The 18,696-nt window shown below is 35.2% G+C and overlaps 2 protein-coding genes across 2 annotated transcripts; one reads left to right on the top strand and one right to left on the bottom strand.

Annotated features, from left to right (window-relative positions):
• Window positions 1–397: 397 nt before the first annotated feature.
• LOC117329575 (carbonyl reductase [NADPH] 1-like) lies at window positions 398–8,832 on the top strand. Its single transcript, XM_033887582.1, has 8 exons — window positions 398–575; window positions 1,576–1,657; window positions 2,604–2,782; window positions 4,345–4,457; window positions 5,767–5,895; window positions 7,582–7,735; window positions 8,101–8,164; window positions 8,376–8,832. The coding sequence occupies exons 1-8, from the start codon at window positions 525–527 to the stop codon at window positions 8,489–8,491; spliced, it is 888 nt and encodes a 295-aa protein (XP_033743473.1). The 5' UTR covers window positions 398–524; the 3' UTR covers window positions 8,492–8,832.
• Window positions 8,833–9,748: 916 nt separating this feature from the next.
• LOC117329574 (carbonyl reductase [NADPH] 1-like) lies at window positions 9,749–15,768 on the bottom strand. The gene is made up of 8 exons (XM_033887581.1): window positions 15,634–15,768; window positions 15,087–15,168; window positions 14,494–14,672; window positions 13,744–13,856; window positions 13,349–13,480; window positions 11,646–11,787; window positions 10,395–10,458; window positions 9,749–10,045 (listed from the first exon to the last, which is right to left on the bottom strand). The coding sequence occupies exons 1-8, from the start codon at window positions 15,658–15,660 to the stop codon at window positions 9,936–9,938; spliced, it is 849 nt and encodes a 282-aa protein (XP_033743472.1). The 5' UTR covers window positions 15,661–15,768; the 3' UTR covers window positions 9,749–9,935.
• Window positions 15,769–18,696: the final 2,928 nt, after the last annotated feature.

The following is an 18,696-nucleotide window of genomic DNA, read 5'->3' as shown; positions in this document are numbered from 1 at the left end:
TATTGTTGTTTTCAATTTTCTCTTCCCTTTAGGAAAAAATATAATGGTAATATTGCAATATTTATTTTGGCAATTTATTTCTTCAAGAGAAGAAAATATTTTTCAGTTGTCATAAATGCCATATCGCCTAACTCCCTTTAACAATTAAAATATTAGCTTCTATTCGTTTGCTGCCAGCTCAAAAAAAAAAGTTTATATACACATAGAAATCTTCATCAAACAGGACGACGAAAATGTATTCACTTGTTTATCCGAGTTAACGGAAGGCAGTGACAATTAAATATATTAACTGTAAAAAATGTTTCTAGTGGTTGACAAAGGAGGATATCGATAGCGAGATCCTTAAAGCCGTTGTTTTCACACGGATATAGATATTAGGATATGTTTTAAACTTTCACGCCTCCAGGAGCTACACTCGTGTTAGAAGTCATTTGAAATAAGGCGTTTTTTCCCCAAGGTTTACCATTAAAGAAGGGGAGAGAACTATCCACCGGGTCAGAGTGATAAACTGGAACGCGAGGGAAATGGGAGATAACGGTTTACCTACAACAATGGAAAACAAGCGGGTGGCTGTGGTAAGCTTGAAGGAGCTATTAGGGAATTAATGGGGCATGTTTTACAAAATGTTACAAAGAATTAACATAATGTGGAGATGTATATATTTGATATAAACAGTTACCTATTGTTTATTGTTATTGAGCAACAGACACTGTTAAATAATTATGTTCTGGGCGTACGGTAGATAAAAGTTTAAGTATATACTTATGTACAAAGTACGGCTATGATAGGTGATGTTTATATCTATATACTTCAAACTGGACATGTGACATGTTTGGGTTCGTGTTAGTTCTGCTTAGATTCATTCAGGGGCCGCGGTGGCCGAGTGGTTAAGGTGTCCCGACACTTTAACACTAGCCCTCCACCTCTGGGTTGCGAGTTCGAAACCTACGTGGGGCAGTTGCCAGGTACTGACCGTAGGCCGGTGTTTTTTCTCCGGGTACTCCGGCTTTCCTCCACCTCCAAAACCTGGCACGTCCTTAAATGACCCTGGCTGTTAATAGGACGTTAAACAAAAACAAACAAACAAACAAAGATTCATTCATCAATTTTACAACAATGCGATAACACAAATAGTCATACAATGACAAGAAAGAAAGATGGAACGGAAAAATAAGAAAGGGGAAGTATATTGTAATGTTCTTATTCGTAATATCACACATTCTCATTGCATACGACATCCAGCTTCGTTCCATTTACGCCTTTTTCACACGCATTGTTTTAATTTTACAAAACTTATCCTATTTCTAACTCCAAATCGAAATAATATGGAAACTAGATTAACAACTATATTCTTGAAAAAGTACGTCAAAATTAACATACTTGACCAGGTGTTCGATCCGGAAGAGAAACAAACATCATACATACTTAATCAGGCTTCCCGGAATAGAAACGTTCAGCGAGCATACTTGACCAAGCGTTCATGAATAGGGACTCTCTTCTGCTGGATAGACGAAAATGATGAGAGAGAACTCTAACAGCTTCAACCGAAATAAACATTGTTATTTTGTCTTTTAGGTAACTGGATCCAACAAAGGTATTGGGTATGCCATTGTACGGGGCCTGTGTAAACAGTTTGACGGGGACGTGTACCTTACAGGTTAGTATGAATTGGATTTGGGTTTATTTTGTTTAACGTCCTATTAACAGCCAGTGTCATTAAAGGACGTGCCAGGTTTTGGAGGTGGAGGAAAGCCGGAGTTCCCGGAGAAAAGCCATCGGTCAACTGTCAGTACCTTGCAACTGCCCCACGTAGGTTTCGAACTCGCAACCCAGAGGTGGAGGGCTAGAGATATCAAGCGTTTCGAAATTCACATCAGATAATCAGAATTTACACCAAAGTTGTAGGGATTTCACATTTGTTCCACAAAAACAAAAAAACAAAAAAACAAAATTTAGTGTTGACATTACGAAAAGAATGCGAAACTCAATTTATTTTCTTTGTTACAACTAGTGAAATCACAATGCAAATGTTTAAACAATTAACGATAAAGTATAAAATGATGTGTCTTTACGAACTTTTCAAAATGTTTAACACTAAACTCCATATTCTAGACACCTTATAATACATTTCCAATATTAGTATATAATGTATCCACAGTCATTGATAGTAGATACTTTATCCTCCTTCGTACACGGTAGATTATCAACCCGATGCATTCCCAGTAGGTAATGTAGCAACCTTTGTTCATTGTAGATAATCCAGTCATATCTATTTTAGCATACCCTCATTCTCAGTATATAATCGAACCTACATATTTCATCCTCAGCAAAACAATGCTCCTTGCAGATAATTGTTTTCTGAAGATAATCCAGATTATCTGCCATTTTCGGTACAATATCTACCTATTTCCGTTCCTTCTAGACAGTATATCCGCCTTCGTTCACAGTTTATAACCAGATGCATATTGACTGAATACAGTCGCCAACTCCTGGATCATAATATACACAGTGTTTGTTTCCAAACTTGGGAATTAGATTAAGCTTTATTGTATGAAAGTCCTTCCTAGCTTTAAAAATGTAAGCATGTGCCGTTTTCCTGACAGCTCGAGATAAAAGTCTCGGACTCCAGGCGGTCCAGGACCTGAATAAGGAAGGGCTAAGTCCTAAGTTTCACCAGTTGGACGTCACAAAACCAGATACTATTGCCAAGCTGCGGTCATTTCTCAAAGACACCTACGGTGGACTGGACATACTGGTCAACAACGCAGGGATCTTTATTGAGGTAAGTTTCTTTTTAAACAATCAAATTTAATCTCAAATACATAGTTTCATTTTTCTTTAATCAATGTAAACGCAGATGAAAATTACTTGCTAAGTAGCTTATATTTGATAAAACCAAAATCCGGTCTTTACGGAGGTCGTCTTATCATTATATTAATCCTCCTTACAGAAGATGTATCATATTTTCACTATATGATGTGGTTATAAAATCATGGTTGGTGTGTATCTATGTGAATTGGTGTTGGGGTGACGAGGGAGATAATTGAGCTCCTATTATAAACGAGTTATTTCCATTTATTGAAAATCGTTAGGTTAATAAGATAGATTTGCCGGTTAATACAACGACTTTGAACTGGAAACACGTGTTGCTATATTCTTCACCGAGAATGTGATTTATTAAGGGAGTTCCCAAACTCACCTCTCAGCTATTACATAGTGTTGTATTTTAGCATACATGTGTATTATATATTTAATGTAAATTTTATTTATTTTACAACAATTGCGAAACAAGTTATAATCATTATCAGCTTATATCAATCACTCTTGTTGGCCCGGGTTGAAGCGCGCAAGATTCTTACTCTGGGAGGAAACCGGAGTACCCGACGAAAACCCACGTGGTCGGGCAGGTGACCCCATACCTTTTCACGTTCGATCGGGGAATCGAACCCCGGCCGCATAGGTGAAAGGCAAGTGTGTTACCACTGTGCCGCCCGACCACCCGAAAATGTGTATTCATTTTTCCAAGATCAAAGGTTTAGATATTAGATCGTATTTTATGTAGAGATCAATCTTTAGTTTGATTGACACAACACAGGTCAATATTTACATTTATTATATGATTGATATGTAACACTATCACTCATTGGTCCTAATGAGATCACATGACATTAATTATTTCCCTGGAAATACCCCATGACATCACCGAGGAGTCAATATAATGTTTTTTCGGGTCCATGGAATCTTATATTGACTCCGGCTAAAATAAAAATTATGCCATGTGTCTTGAGATGTATTTTAAGCAGGGGTTAATATATAACATTCCACGAACCTGGCAAAACTTTAGATTGACCTCCCGCTGATGTGATGAGGTATTTTTGGATAATATATGGTTTTACGGACCTGCCCTGAACTACCCCCCCCCCCCCCCCCTTGGCCTTCGGCTTCGGGTAATAATGTCTAGGTCAGGTCTGTAAAACCATGAATTGCCCTCAACCAAAGTCTGTATTTGTAAAGTAACTAGGGTGGTTGGACGTTAATGTGATAACATACTTGCATTTCGCTTAGGAAACCGGACAGGGGTCGGATTCTCCGGACGGACATGGGAAGATTGACAAAACTTAACTTGCAATTTATGTAAAACTGATTAAGATAACATTTCATCGAATTACAACTACGACTGGAACCCCAATGGACTATGGATAAAGACACGAGTTTCCAACTTGCAGAGCTTGTGTTTAAAGCTCAAATGTAGCTATATATCCATCCGATAATGCAGTGATATTCAAACTTGACCCTAATTATAATCTGAGGTTTTAATCAAAGTGGATGTTTCCGTCTTTCTAGGCAAATTCTGCAGCTCAGGACGGCACTCAAGCAGAATCCATTGTACGTACCAACTTTACGGGTCTATGTGATGTATCTGAGGCCCTCTTCCCATTGTTACGTCCACATGCTAGGTAAGTAAAGATAAGCTGAACTTTACGGGTCTATGTGATATATCCGAGGCCCTCTTCCCCTTGTTACGTCCACATGGTAGGTAAGTAAAGATAAACTGAACTTTACGGGTCTATGTGATACATCCGAGGCCCTCTTCCCCTTGTTACGTCCACATGGTAGGTAATTATATAAGTAAAGATAAACTGAACTTTACGGGTCTATGTGATACATCCGAGGCCCTCTTCCCCTTGTTACGTCCACATGCTAGGTAAGTAACGATAAGCCGAACTCTGTTCTGGTTTTTAAGCAGTTGGAAGTTACACTAGCATACTTTCACACAAAAATCACTTATAGATTACAGGAAAAGTCTGATAGAACGAGTTAATATGCGTATATATAGAATAGCATTACATATTGTATAAATCTTATATATATGGATATATTTTTTGTTTTTACAAAATAAATCACTTATTTTTTCCTGACAATGATGTTCGCTTATGAAAACTAAACTTGACCGAACACTATTTTCAAAATGACGTTTTTGATTAGGATATTGACATGTCCAGTCGATCCTGACCCAATACCACAGTGTCATATATATGTAGTCATATACAAAGTATGAATTTTGGAACTTTATGTTCTGGTTAAATGACAGCATCTTTATATTGAAATCAACAAGATATTAATATCACAATTTATTACATTTTTCCAGTTAAATATAGAAAATTATTCATTCTATAAAAGTGATATTATCTACTTGTGAAAAATTTCACTTTTCTGATTTGGCCAATCAAAACATTGCTTACAAACGGCAATAGGGAATATCTAAAACTGACCCGGTTTATTTTGCTATAAACATGTAATAAACAGAATATCTAACAGTATCTTCAGTAATCCCAGATATATTTCACGAGTAAGGCTAATAATTTGATGTTTTTCATTCGGGTTGCGTTCCGTTAAAATATCAAATATTAGGCCCATTCGTGAAATATATCCTGCATTACTGAAAACACTGTTAGATTCCCTGTATGTATATATGATATATATAGGATAAAGTGTCATACAAATAAACCTCAGTTCAGTGTATACGGTGTAGTTGGTAATATTCGTTGGGGATTTGATTTTGTTATTATCTTTGGCATTAAATATGACGAGAAAATAAATAAGGGATTTTTTGAAATACGCCAAATTCACGCAAATAAGTGTTGACTGCAGGATGTTTAGAAAATGAATCTATTAGTTGTAGTACGTGGATTTTAACAGCTGATTGGGCGAAATTTCTGAATAAAAGGCCGATTATGTTATAAAACTGAAAATGTTTGATTTCAGGGTAGTGAATATATCCAGTATGCTGTCATTTGCGTCTTTACTCAAATGCAGTGATGAACTCCAACACAGATTCAAAGATGAAAACATCAGTCAGGAAGAGCTCAAGATTCTGATGCAACAATTTGTAGAGTACGTATTTTAAAATAAATTGTAGATAAGCAGTTACCCCGTCATTAGTTGTAGATGCCAATAATATTTTAGTGTTTCCGTTGTAAGAAAACATCCTGCTTGATCCCCAAAAATAGTAATCGTTTTCCTTGATGATATGTCCATAGTATAGCATTATCATTATTTTGTCCCAATGTTAAAGCGATGACCTTAGTCTAAGTTACCATATTTTGACCCGTATCAGGTAACATGTTGGGGTGGGGTGGGGATGTAGCGTGTGTGTGGTGTATGTATTTGGGAGAGGGGGAGGTATAGTTTTTTCCTCCGTTTGTCTCTTACGTAGTACGCATGTACGTTTGCACGTATGTACGCAACCCAGAGATTGCGGCGTCATTCCTATAAGAATTTAGATCAAATTTTAACATATTAATAAAGGGCCATAATATCTCGTCGGACAAGTTCGAGTTTCGGGGTCAGGTCAAGGTCACTAATACTTTTTTAAGAAATCCTTGTCGGCCCTCTATCGGCGTAATTCCTTGAGACATTTTTATCCTACTTCACACAATAATAGAGGGTCCTAATGTATCGTCGAACTTTTTAGTTTCAAGCTTGTTAGGATAAGGTTATCATTATAATAATATCTCGGACAAATTTGAGTTTCAGAATTGCAGGGTCAAGGTCAAGATCAAGATCAACTTTACTATTTCTCAAAAAAAACAAAAAAACAAAAATAAATTCTTGGAGCTCTAGCGTCTTCATTCCTTGAGGGATTTTCATCAAACTTCAGACAATTTCAAAGGATCATTATATTGATATGTTCCAATTTCATGATTCTTGGTTCAAGGTCAAGGTCACATTTACAATTTTTTTAGAATATTCAGTATCAACACTGAAGCAGCTTTATTCCTTTAAGGTTTTCATCAAACAACACATACTAATGACGAACCATAATACCTCGGACAGTGTCAGTTTCAGGGTCATGCCATATCATTTTGGTAGGGCAATGCAAATACTCAGTTTGCTTGTTAATAATGGTTTGAATGATTATATGGATAATGCTTTGTACTTCATTGCTGAGAATGTATAGACATAATTGACATATTCTTTTACACAAATTACATAAATTAAGATGGCGTAACTTTAAGTTACAGCAAAAATACAGTTTATTGAAGTATACGCTTGATGTTTGATGACAATTATTAAACTCGAACACTCGCCATAATATAGGCTTAAAACAATTTGAACATATCATTTAGAGTCAGCTAAATGTATGTATTTTAATGTCCTCCGTTACATTTTGGTAGTTAGTATTATACACGAGGGCAAAACGAAGTAAAAGCATGTCAAAAAGAGTCAATCTTGGTGTATGTATTATAATACCGCCAAATCCCCCCTCCCCCGGTACATTTTGGTATTTGATATTATACACGTGAACGGAGTTAAGCTAAAATAATATCAAGAGAGAGCACCTAAAATAATTAACTGATTTGAGAGTCTATAAAGATCTAGATGCTTATAAAAGAGGACAGATTAAGGGTGGTATGTATTAAATATCTTACTGGATTCTTAGCAATGACACATATTGTCTTTCTGACGTTGAATACGGGGATCGAAGCCCGAGGATAGAGGTGACGCCTTATATGACAAAAAGGTAGGGAAATGTGTCATCAATATCACTTTAATGAGTTTTTATTCATTTTTTTCTAGTTGCATCAAAATGGGGACTCATGGCGCGAATGGTTGGCCTACTGGTAAATACACCAGCGGTTATGGCGTGTCTAAGATAGGGGCGACAGTCATATCCTTCATACAACAGCGAGAACTGAAGAAAGATTCTAGACCGGATATAGTGGTCAACGCGGTAAGAGATTCAAGTTGTCATTAGCTTTGCTTATAAGCTTATATGGTATTTTTTGGAGATATTTTAGGTTTTTGTGAAAGTGACATTAAACTCCTCACGTGGAACGCGAATTATAAAGTATTCTTTGGTTTTGAACATTATGTTATTAATGAGTTTAGGTCGGTTTCAACAAACAAACTTACAAACAAATACTGACAAAGATACGTTTCTAAAATTTATCACCACATCAAAACTTATTCAATGGAAGACCACAAAGCAAAATACTTGAAAAGATTTGAATTATTCAAAATAAAGCACACCAACAAAAATTTGCACACCATTACTTGAACGGTACTTTAGGGAAAAAATCTGTGCCTGCGTTTTAGGTTTGTCCTGGATACGTGGTAACAGATCTGACCGGACAACAGGGATTTAAGACTATTGACCAAGGTAAATATAGTATTGTGAAAACTGAAATTATTACATTACATTATTACATACTGAAGGAATCAGCAGTTAAAATGCTATAATTCTTACGCATATTCTTTATGTTACCTAATTATCTGTTGTTTCCAAGCAACATTTCAAGAACGAAATATGATGTGTAGACATTGATATTTGAATTAGAAGTCACACCAAAAAGAGGCACGTGTGTTTTTAGGAGCAGAGACGCCACTCTACCTGGCAATGTTGCCACCAAACACGACGAATCCAAACGGCAAGTTCATATCGGAAAAACAAATCGTCAACTGGAAGGCAAAAAGTACCAAGTTGTAAATGCAATCACTACAGAAAGGAGAAATATGTTTAAGATGTTAACTGGGAAGCGAAAACCACAACAACTATCATCACAATGGAAGAAGGGAGGCATCTCTATCACGTTGCTTATAGGAAGAAATATGAAAGATATCAGTTGAATTTTACTTTAAAATGCAAAATGGAAAATACGCTGTCCTTATACGTTAAACTGAGCTGATGAAACTTATGCTGAATACTTAACTTAAATAGCTGAGATATGTTTTGTTTTTATCAATGTCATTGTGTATATAATAATATATTTATTCAATAAAAAATATGATATATTTATTCAATAAAAACTATGATACAAATTAATCTGATTGACTGAGTTCGTTTTAGCGTATGTTAAACTGGTCAGTTTAGTTGATCTTTTTTTTACCACGACCACACGTTTACTTCCATTCATGGTTACACCATGGTAGATCAACTGGTTGGTGTAACGTATCGCTTGCATATATACTAGTCCAAAAGTGGCCGACCTATGAAAAGTTATATTTCTTAATGCGATATAAAGTCAGAGGTGTCCTTGTGGTTCCTTTGCCCCCCCCCCCCCCCCCCCCTCCCCCCTAGTTCTCACTTTGAGAATGTGATTGGTATGGTGAATGGAGCGCAAAATATTCTAATGTCGGAACACATGGTCTTATTACATTTTAAATGATTTCGGTGCAAATTTTGTCCTCGATTTATCTAATATGGTGTTCAGGTATTCTTACATGTTTTTGTAAGTGTAAGAATTACTATTGATTATGAAGTGAACAGATGTCTTTCTTTTCAATCAATTTTCCTCAGAATGATATTGTCTATTTTTCTTCAAATAGTTTTCATTTTTTATATATAAACTGTAAATTGAATTGTAATATGCTTTTATATATAATGAAAATTATGATATTTCAAACGTAAATTGAACTGAACTGAACTAAATTGAATTGAAATGTAGCAGGAACGCTCTTCGCGCAGCTGCCGTCGATAGATAATATATGTAACTACAAACAACCCAAAGAATATCTGGACGCTATTTCCAGATATAGAGCTTTCGTTTCTTCATATTGTACTTGTGCTATCACTTTGTGTTTTGAAAATATGAGATTACTTTTTTGCTCCATAAAATAATCTGTACGTTTAGATGACGATTTCGATAGTTAATCTGTTTCGCTCTCGAGGTACATTATTTAAAAGAAATACATATAGAGTATTTCTCTTAAAGTATCAGTAAATAACAATAACAAACAAACGAAAGTGGTTTAAATACCCTTATTTATTTCAAATGATATAAATAATAGTATTTCGATATTAATGTGATCTGTGACTAGGCCCACAAAGATCATTGTGACTTCCTTGAGATATTCCGTGTAAACTAATTACACCTGATGTCGGAGTGGACACGTACATGATATGACATCCAGTGCAATCTTCCGATTATGCATCATGCTTGGGTTACCTCCCATTTTCCAATTTTCCTATCAGATACGAAATTCCCCTTAGGACTGGTCGTGTTGGGAGGGAGCATGGCGAGATACAGTGGCGTGTCAGCACCTTGGTGTTAAGAAAGATGTTGAAAGCATGTATTTATTATTTATTTATCGATTTATATAACAACACCAGTGTAATCATACCTACTGAAGATATGACTGACTGTATAAATTCACCAATGATTAATGAGGAAATGAATGCAATATTGTTAATATTGTGTGGAATTGTGACCAATTAAAATTTTCATATCAAAAATATCTTTTGCTCAGTGAAATAAAACGTAACCTAAACAAATCTCAAAATAAACTTGATATTCGTGGAAGGCTATGTTGACCGTTATAATTATACATATATATACCGTTTTGCGGTATCTATTTTACTTTATATACGACTATGTTACGGGTGATATTACCTTGATCGATAGTTTTATGTCCTTTGTGTGATGTCATGTCAGTATCCACATATCCGGGACAACACTAGAATGTAAAAATAATAATTCTACCAATGGTATCTGTTGTTTAAATGTAACTAGAACTGCTTCATCTTGAAGATACATAAGTAAAGGCAAGGTAGTTTATTCATTCCTAAAGCGATGTTTTTCGTACATTTTTATTGATACTCACAAGGTACCCCAAATCGTATTTTTTTTATGATTTTAGGACCATGCATTGTAATACTGGTCAAAATTTTCTCGATCTGACCTAAATATAAGGCTTTAAATACAATGGGGCAACGGGTGCAATTGATCGTGAGAAGGTATTAAATTTAGAATATGATATTTTCTCTTGTTTCTAAACAACTTTCTCTTTCCTGATGTCTCCAATGACACCGCCTCATTTTTGGCCTTAAGTTTGGTGTCTTTCAACCCTTTGAGTGAGCCTTTGAGTCTTTTGAAGCGCTCAATACTCTTGGGAGCGGGACGACTTGTTTGCCTGTGGCAATACTATGTGAACTGAGGGGTGTCCTGATGTGACTCTGTGTCATGCTTCAATGAGGTTACACTATAAGTCGGCATCACTTTAGCTCTATCACAAGGAGACAATCATGAACATACCGCAATCCCGCACACATACATATTCACCATACGCATACATCTTGCACACACGGAACGCCGTACTTAAATGTCTTAGTTAATTGAATGTTAAGCAATACTAAAGCAAACCAGATCACATCTCTCGATGCCATGAATATGTGTTAGTTGTAACCAAAGAGTTGTTACAACATTACGGACGAAAGGTGTACTACTGACATTTCCTTTCCTCTATATTTGTGGACGTTCTTTTAGTTATGACAATTAAGTTATATCTTTCTATTTCGGGCGAAGATTAAATCTAGCGTGTAAATTGAACATCGGCTTACCCTGATCAATGTGGAGATATGCAACATGTAATTTCATAATCGGCTATTAAACTTTCATAGAAGGTTATATTTCTAATATCTGGCCGATATTTCAACTTTAATGACCTTTTATGACTCCGTGTATATATTAACCTTGTTATATCAATATAACTCGAGTTAAGCAGACTCTTGGAGTTATCAAATTGCGAGACAAGTTTGGCTGTATAGTATTTGTGATTTTATAAACAATTTCTGTTTATGTCACATTCTGTGTTAATATCTCAAAGCTCATCTATTTACAAATTAAATACGGAAGGTTTCTTACCGCATTCACCACAATATCCTGTCTAGTGTCTTTCAACAATTCTCGTTGTTGTATCATAGACATGACAGTCACTCCGATTTTCGAAGCACCATATGCATTGTCTGGCCAGCCTATATCCTTATTTGTTCCTTTCTTTGCTGAGCTAAATGATGACAAATGCCAGGCAAATTATACAATGAATAAAGGTTCTAAAAAAGACAAACAAGGTGTAAGATTTTAGGTTCTTTCAAAATAAATAAAGAGCTGGAAATAGTAGAGCAAAAATTAATTAAAAAATTGTAGATTGAAAGGCAATATTTGTAGGTGCGATTTTAAACTGGGGAAAATTTAAATTAGTAACATTAAAGGTATTCCCAGTGAAGTGAGAGAACATTTTATGAACATTTATACTAAATCGATAGAAATAATTCCCAATTAAATGATTTATTAATGCATTGCTTATTAGTAAAACGCAAACACTAATATTTAAGAGGAAGAATCCTGCTATTTTTCAAGAGGAAGAATCTTGCTATTTTTCCTTTGTATTTAACATTTTGCATTCCAAAACACGTATGCAAGTTTTGAATCTATCGTGGTCCAATTAATTGGCACTAATTTGAAATTAAAACCAGACATAATTCAAATTCATTGTGAAATATTGAATCACCAGCTAAACACAATTTATAATTCCTAAAGATGTTACATAAGCAATTAAAAGGAAAGAAAAACCGATATATTTTGATAGAATTCTACCACCTGCATAATTTACGCTATCGACTACCTCGGAAAGTTTGAGCTTCTTATTTTTCGATTTCACGTGAATGAATAATTAACTGCGTCCCGAAGAAATGATATCGTGCACTGCCTCTATATTTTGCATGTCATGTTCAGCCATCTAAACTGTCATCACATGGACAGTGCTATTATTATCTTTCTATATTGGGATTTTAGATAAAATGTGCCTTCATTATCGATACTGTTTAAATAAAAAACAGAGATAACACGACCATCATTACATATAATTGATCAGCTTGTGTAAAGGATTGGAAGTGTAAGGATAATCACAGTAATCACAGAATGACATCAATGTAAGCCTTAAAAGGCTTGTGTGATGTATTATCGCCATGTCATTACAGAATGAGGTTTGTCAAATAGAAGGTTAGCGACTTCGCGCATGCGCTAACCTCACAGGGGAATACCAGGCGGGAAAGGGTATAAGAGGGAAAGGCAATGGATGTAGATGGGGGAAGTGTGAGAGAGAACATAAATCAAGTATGTGAAAGTATGAGAGGAGTAGGTTGAAAGTGTGGAGGGGTGAGAGGTCAGGGGGAAATAGTCGTGAGAGGAATTCAAAGAGATTGAAGGTAGGAAGGAGTGAGATAATAAGGAACTGGTAAGTGTGAGAAGAAGGTGAAGTAGGGAAAGTGTGAGGAGGCACGGATATAGGTGAGAAAGTGTGATATGACAGGTGATATATGTATTGATCTGTGATAGGGCAGAATGATATAGGTTTGGGAAAGAATCAGAGGACGAAGTTGAATGCAAAGACATGTGAGAGGGTAGATGATAAAGATGTGGGGAATTGTGAGATGAAGAGGTTAAGTTCATGTTTTTTTTTTTTTTATTTCGTTGGCGAAGTAATAATATGTGGAATTCTTACTAGTAGTGTTACCGTATGAAGAATATGAAAATTAACCCAAATTCATCTAACAAGAAATACTTACTCTACAAATTGCTTCATCAATGTTTTTAAGTCATCCATAGTGATACGTGAAATGTCTACCAGAGTCTTCTGTAGATCCACTTTGCATTTCTTTAGTGCAAACTGAGAAACCATACTGGATACGTTTGCCACTCTGAAACAATGCGTTACATAAAACAACACTGAATGAAAGTGTAAACAGGACAAGGGTCTAGTCTATAATTGACAAAACAGATTAACTATAGAGTGGAAGAGGTTTCATGAAAAACCTTTATCTTCAATATCATGCTGTTAGACGAAGTAGAAGAAGAAATCGCTAGATGTATGTTTTATAGACTGCAGGAACATGAAACAACAAATAGAAAATATTAAATCTGTAGCAAATGGGCAAAAAGGTGTCATTCTTTCCAGATCTACCTTGCGTTTGGACGAAGAAGAGGGAACAGTGCCTCACACACATCAAGCGTCCCATTGAAGTTTGTTTGGACAGTCACTTCCGCCTGCTCGGAAAATGATGCAGTGGATGATTGCTGAAATTGGGTATAAATAATTTAAGGTAGTTAAGTTAACAGAATGAGTGTATTGTTTCAAAGACATCTATATCTATAAATAGAGTTTGAACTGTGCATGCTATAAATTCAGAGAATGAATTATTCATACGACATTTTGTAAGTAAAGAATAATGTATATTTCAAGGTCATAAGATATACGGTATCAATGGGAAAACTATATGTCAAGATTTCTGAGAAACGACTCTCAAGGTAAATAAATGAAATAAAACAACACCCCTGTAATGATAGTAACTAATGAGATACTAACGACTGTTTGCAGCCAACATATTATTAACGTGATATTGATTATTGGTAATAATTACCTACTTTGATTTACATAAATCGCTTTTCTTAACATAAGCATATTGATTCAAACAGACGATTTTTGTGATGAATTATACTTATGCTTTGCGTTTAATAGGGGTTTGTAAATAAAGATTGAACATCGTTTGATTGAAGAGAGAACACCAAGTTAAAGTGCAAACATGATGTCTTGTATTCAAACGTAGCAACCGATAAATAAATAAATAGATAAAAAAACGATATCAACAGTATATTATTCAATTTGACGCTTTAATGTATGAGTGCCTGGTCAGTAATAACAGGATATTTTTACCTTGTATGCAATACCAGCGTTGTTAACCAGGATGTCCAGCCCACCATAATTGTCCTGAAGGAATTTCTTTAGTTTATTTATAGTGTCCGGCTTCGTGATATCCAATTGGTGAAATTTGGCAAGACAGCCTTCTTTCTTCAGGTCTTCTACAGCTTTAAGGCCGAGTCCTTCATTTCTTGCTGTTTAAGATAGACTAATATCATTTCAAAAAATTCAAGAACTACACAACAGCTAGATGTTGACCTTGACCTACCATATTACGCAATGTTTCAGTTATCATATCAGCGGTAGCTAGATGTCTAGCTTAACTGTGCGTGAGAAGTAAGGATATTAGTCAACATATATTGGGATAATAATTTATCTATGGAAATAAGAAAACCGCAGGTCAGAGGATTGTGTAATTTTTATGTATATATATACAAGTATTTGCTTATTTATTTCTACATCAATCAATCAGAAATTTCAAAAATGCGCCCTTTACTTAATGCATCTTGTTACCATAGAAGACGTAGAAAGTATGCCCCGTTATGTCATCAAAACATGCTGTTATTGATTTAACATGCCTTGATCTCATCACGTGACACATGCCTTACCTGTCAGGTAAACATCTCCTTGAAACTGTTTACACAGACCACGCACTATAGCGTAGCCTATACCCTTGTTGGATCCGGTCACCTGAAGGCGAAAGCATTTAATCTTACAGTCAAGCTATTTTGTTCAAAGTAAAATCTTCTCCTTTATTCCATATATTCACTATACTGTATACCATTGCATGTCCCATTTTTTTGAAACAGTTATCGTAGTACAAATATGTATATTTTAAGTCATGAAACAGAAAATGTAATGCAGAAATGTCCGCTGTATTTTAATTATTTTTGATATTCTAAGTAAAGAAGCAAGTAAAAGTGAAATAGAGGAAATTCATTTTAATTACGTGTTCACAGAGATATATCTGTAGTAACCGTACGAGTTAAAGCGACATTGAATATATGGGACGGCCAATTATAGTGTGTTCATTGGGTGAGGGTAATTAATTAAGGCAATACATTTTACAGCTATTGTTAGTTACATTTTCTTTGAATTTCAAAATGGTATCTTATGACATTTGTATCACAGACGGATTAAAAGATTTACACTTACCACAGCAACACGCTTACTTCCACTCATGTTCACAGCCAGGTGTATAATGCCGAGAGTCCAGAGTAGTGGCTTTCCTGAGTAGTGTCGTTACAGATTGTAACCTCAGTATTGGTATATTGGGTCAATAATGGTGACTGCGGGTATCGACTAGACAGTGTCATAATTGTGACGCAGCAGTTAGTGCGACGAAACCCGTCAGTCAGTCAGATTTATTTGACATCAAGATGCAACCAACAGAATACTTGATACGTGTCAAAACAAGTTCTATGTTTGATAAATACAAATGGCGTCACTCAAATATATATTAGATATTGATTTGCTATAATAACGCTCTTAACGAAATGTCAACTTTTAAGAAGGGCTTGTACAAAAATGAAAGACTTAATATATTTTAACAAAGAACCATGTGTTAATATAATGGTCATTTTATCTATTTTTTTCTATTTAATTACAGAGGTGATACCAGAATACACTGAAAATACACAATAAATCTTATATTAAACAACAAGTTATATCAAATTCTTAGACGTCCCGTACCAGACACAATCCTTAGTACATGGTGTTCATAGTAACAATTATATAATTTGATTATCCAACAAGAATATTTGGGATATTACAATATTAAAGTATCACTCATGTTTGGTATATCGACCCTAATGTAATGTAAAGTAATTGTAAAGCTATGGATTTCATACATGTCTGCGCTTGTCGCAATGTTTACATACCGTTTGTATAACAATAGTTGGGAAACAAACTTTATCAACTTATATTCAATACTGTTATTGGCACGGACGGAAGCACAACGAAGGTATTTCAAAACTACCCACACAAAGCCACCATTGACGTTTAGGTGACCACATACTCAAATAATCAAGGAGAGCGTTTTTCTGAAGTTGTCGCTCTTGTGGCAAACATCTTAAAATAGTGAGGTATCAATACTAACTTAGATTTTGGAATCTGAATGATTGCTTCATATTTAGTGTTTACTATCATGGGACAAAAAATTCAATAATAAGTGGCACCGTTTTTATGATAGTGTTCTGTCAAATATCACAAGTTAGAAATGCACTTTCACTTTCTTATCAAATCTTTCTGATTTATTCTAGAAATATTGCGATTATTTCTATAATATTTTTTTCCTTAGGATATCCTCCCATTCGCAAACAGGAGAACGACTCATTTTCATCATTATGTAATTTTCCTAAAACTGCAATTCACGAGATTTGCATAACCTCTGAAATAATTTGATGCATATCTTACTTATTTTCTGATTATTGTTTTAAATTAATTCCCCACCAGTCTGATTGATCTATTACTCATCGATTCAATACTTTGTCATCAATATACAGTTGAGTGTTGACTAAACATCCTAGTGCAATAGGTTTAGACTAGGAGTGTATGTAGACTAGTTTACTAAAACCAATCATGTGTGACCAATTAAAACCCAATACAAGAAATGGACAGTGTCCATGGCTACCAGTAACATTTACCTGTACAGCTGTTGTTTGCCTTAGTAGCCTTACCTATAATATCTCCGTTCGTTTTAATGCTGTTTTATGGAACTATTGATCAGTTGTGAATATCATGCTTACCAAATTATTTGATTGGACATGATAAATGGAGAAATAGACCAACACTGGTCTATGTAAGATTATTTGGCGAGGTTTCTAATTGTTCATTCCACAATCTCTCAACCTTAGTAGAGGCCAGTGCAATTAACTCATGTATCTGTCCAGATTTCGTGTAACGGAGTGTTTGAGTTCATCTGTAGGTATCGCCTATGACTTGTATATTGGCCGTACGTTGTATTTTCGTACTGGTCGGAATTCTGGCCACACGACAACAGGTGGGAACACCATTCTTTTCAGACATTACTCTATATTAAAAAAACAAAAACAAAAAACAAAAAACCACTAGTAGATAGCTGGTTGGTATTGGCTTTAGTGTTGTATGACTGTTGTGTGGGACATGGAAATTTAAGAGATACAGAAAGTGAATTATACTAACGGTCATTTTCTTAGAATTTCAGTGGACGTTATACACATGTAGTAGAATATATCTGCAAATAAGATTAAAGTATAATGACGTCTGTCAGGTCAGTCAAGTGTCATAACAGAAGTTTAATCCCCTCAATCAATCTGACAGATTACTCAGTCTTCACTTGATGTCAATGTTTATTCATATCAAATTAGCACGAGCTTCACTATTACAAGGCAGACTCTAAGTGCCTTCAGCCTCTTTAATAATGAATTTTTAATGGATTTTCAGGGCAAGTCTGTCTTATAATTATTCCAAAGGGGAAAACGTTGTACATCAGTTTTAAAACAATAGTTAATTGAAGGTTCACACCTGTATCACAAGTGTACCAAGTGTTAAAACATGTTTAAGGTAAATAATGCTTTGTAAATAGGTTTTTGAGTGTCCCTTTTCCCCTTATTTTTTGACGTTGTTGCTCCAGTTTCAGAAAACCCGCTGCCCTGCCACCACAGAAACTGTTCGTAATTTTGAAGACCTCAATCATGTCACCTCTGACCCATCTGAAGGCCACTGTATCAGAGGAAACAATCTGCTGAATACAGGTTGATGTAACCTGTGAGAATTGAATGTATAACAATTTCAATGAGGTTACGATTAAAGAAAATATAGACTTGTTCTTAAAGGACTCAGATAACTAAAACAGCCAATGAGCTGCTGATTCGCTTGAATCAAGCCCATACTGGAGACGTGTTGTTGAGGTTTGTAGTTATTTTCCTTAATAATTAACATATGAAATAGGTACCTTCTACATACCAGAATAAAGAGTAATGTCTTAAGACTTGACAAAACAAAAATATACACATCTACTGAAATCAGAATGACGTAGAAATAAAGGTGAAAAATGACAAATATTTCCCAGATGGGGGTTCCTCCGTCCACTGTAAATTTCTGGGTAACTGTATTTTGAATACCTTTGTGTTCTTATATACCATTAAACTTATACGATGACAACATTTTTCTGGTAGCAGAAAACCTCAAACTTGGATTGATATAAATTTCACAATACCCGAAGTTCGAATGAACAGT

The sequence above is a fragment of the Pecten maximus genome, chromosome 6 (assembly GCF_902652985.1).
Source record: "Pecten maximus chromosome 6, xPecMax1.1, whole genome shotgun sequence".
Taxonomy (NCBI): domain Eukaryota; kingdom Metazoa; phylum Mollusca; class Bivalvia; order Pectinida; family Pectinidae; genus Pecten; species Pecten maximus.
This window is presented reverse-complemented; position numbering and strand designations above follow the sequence as displayed.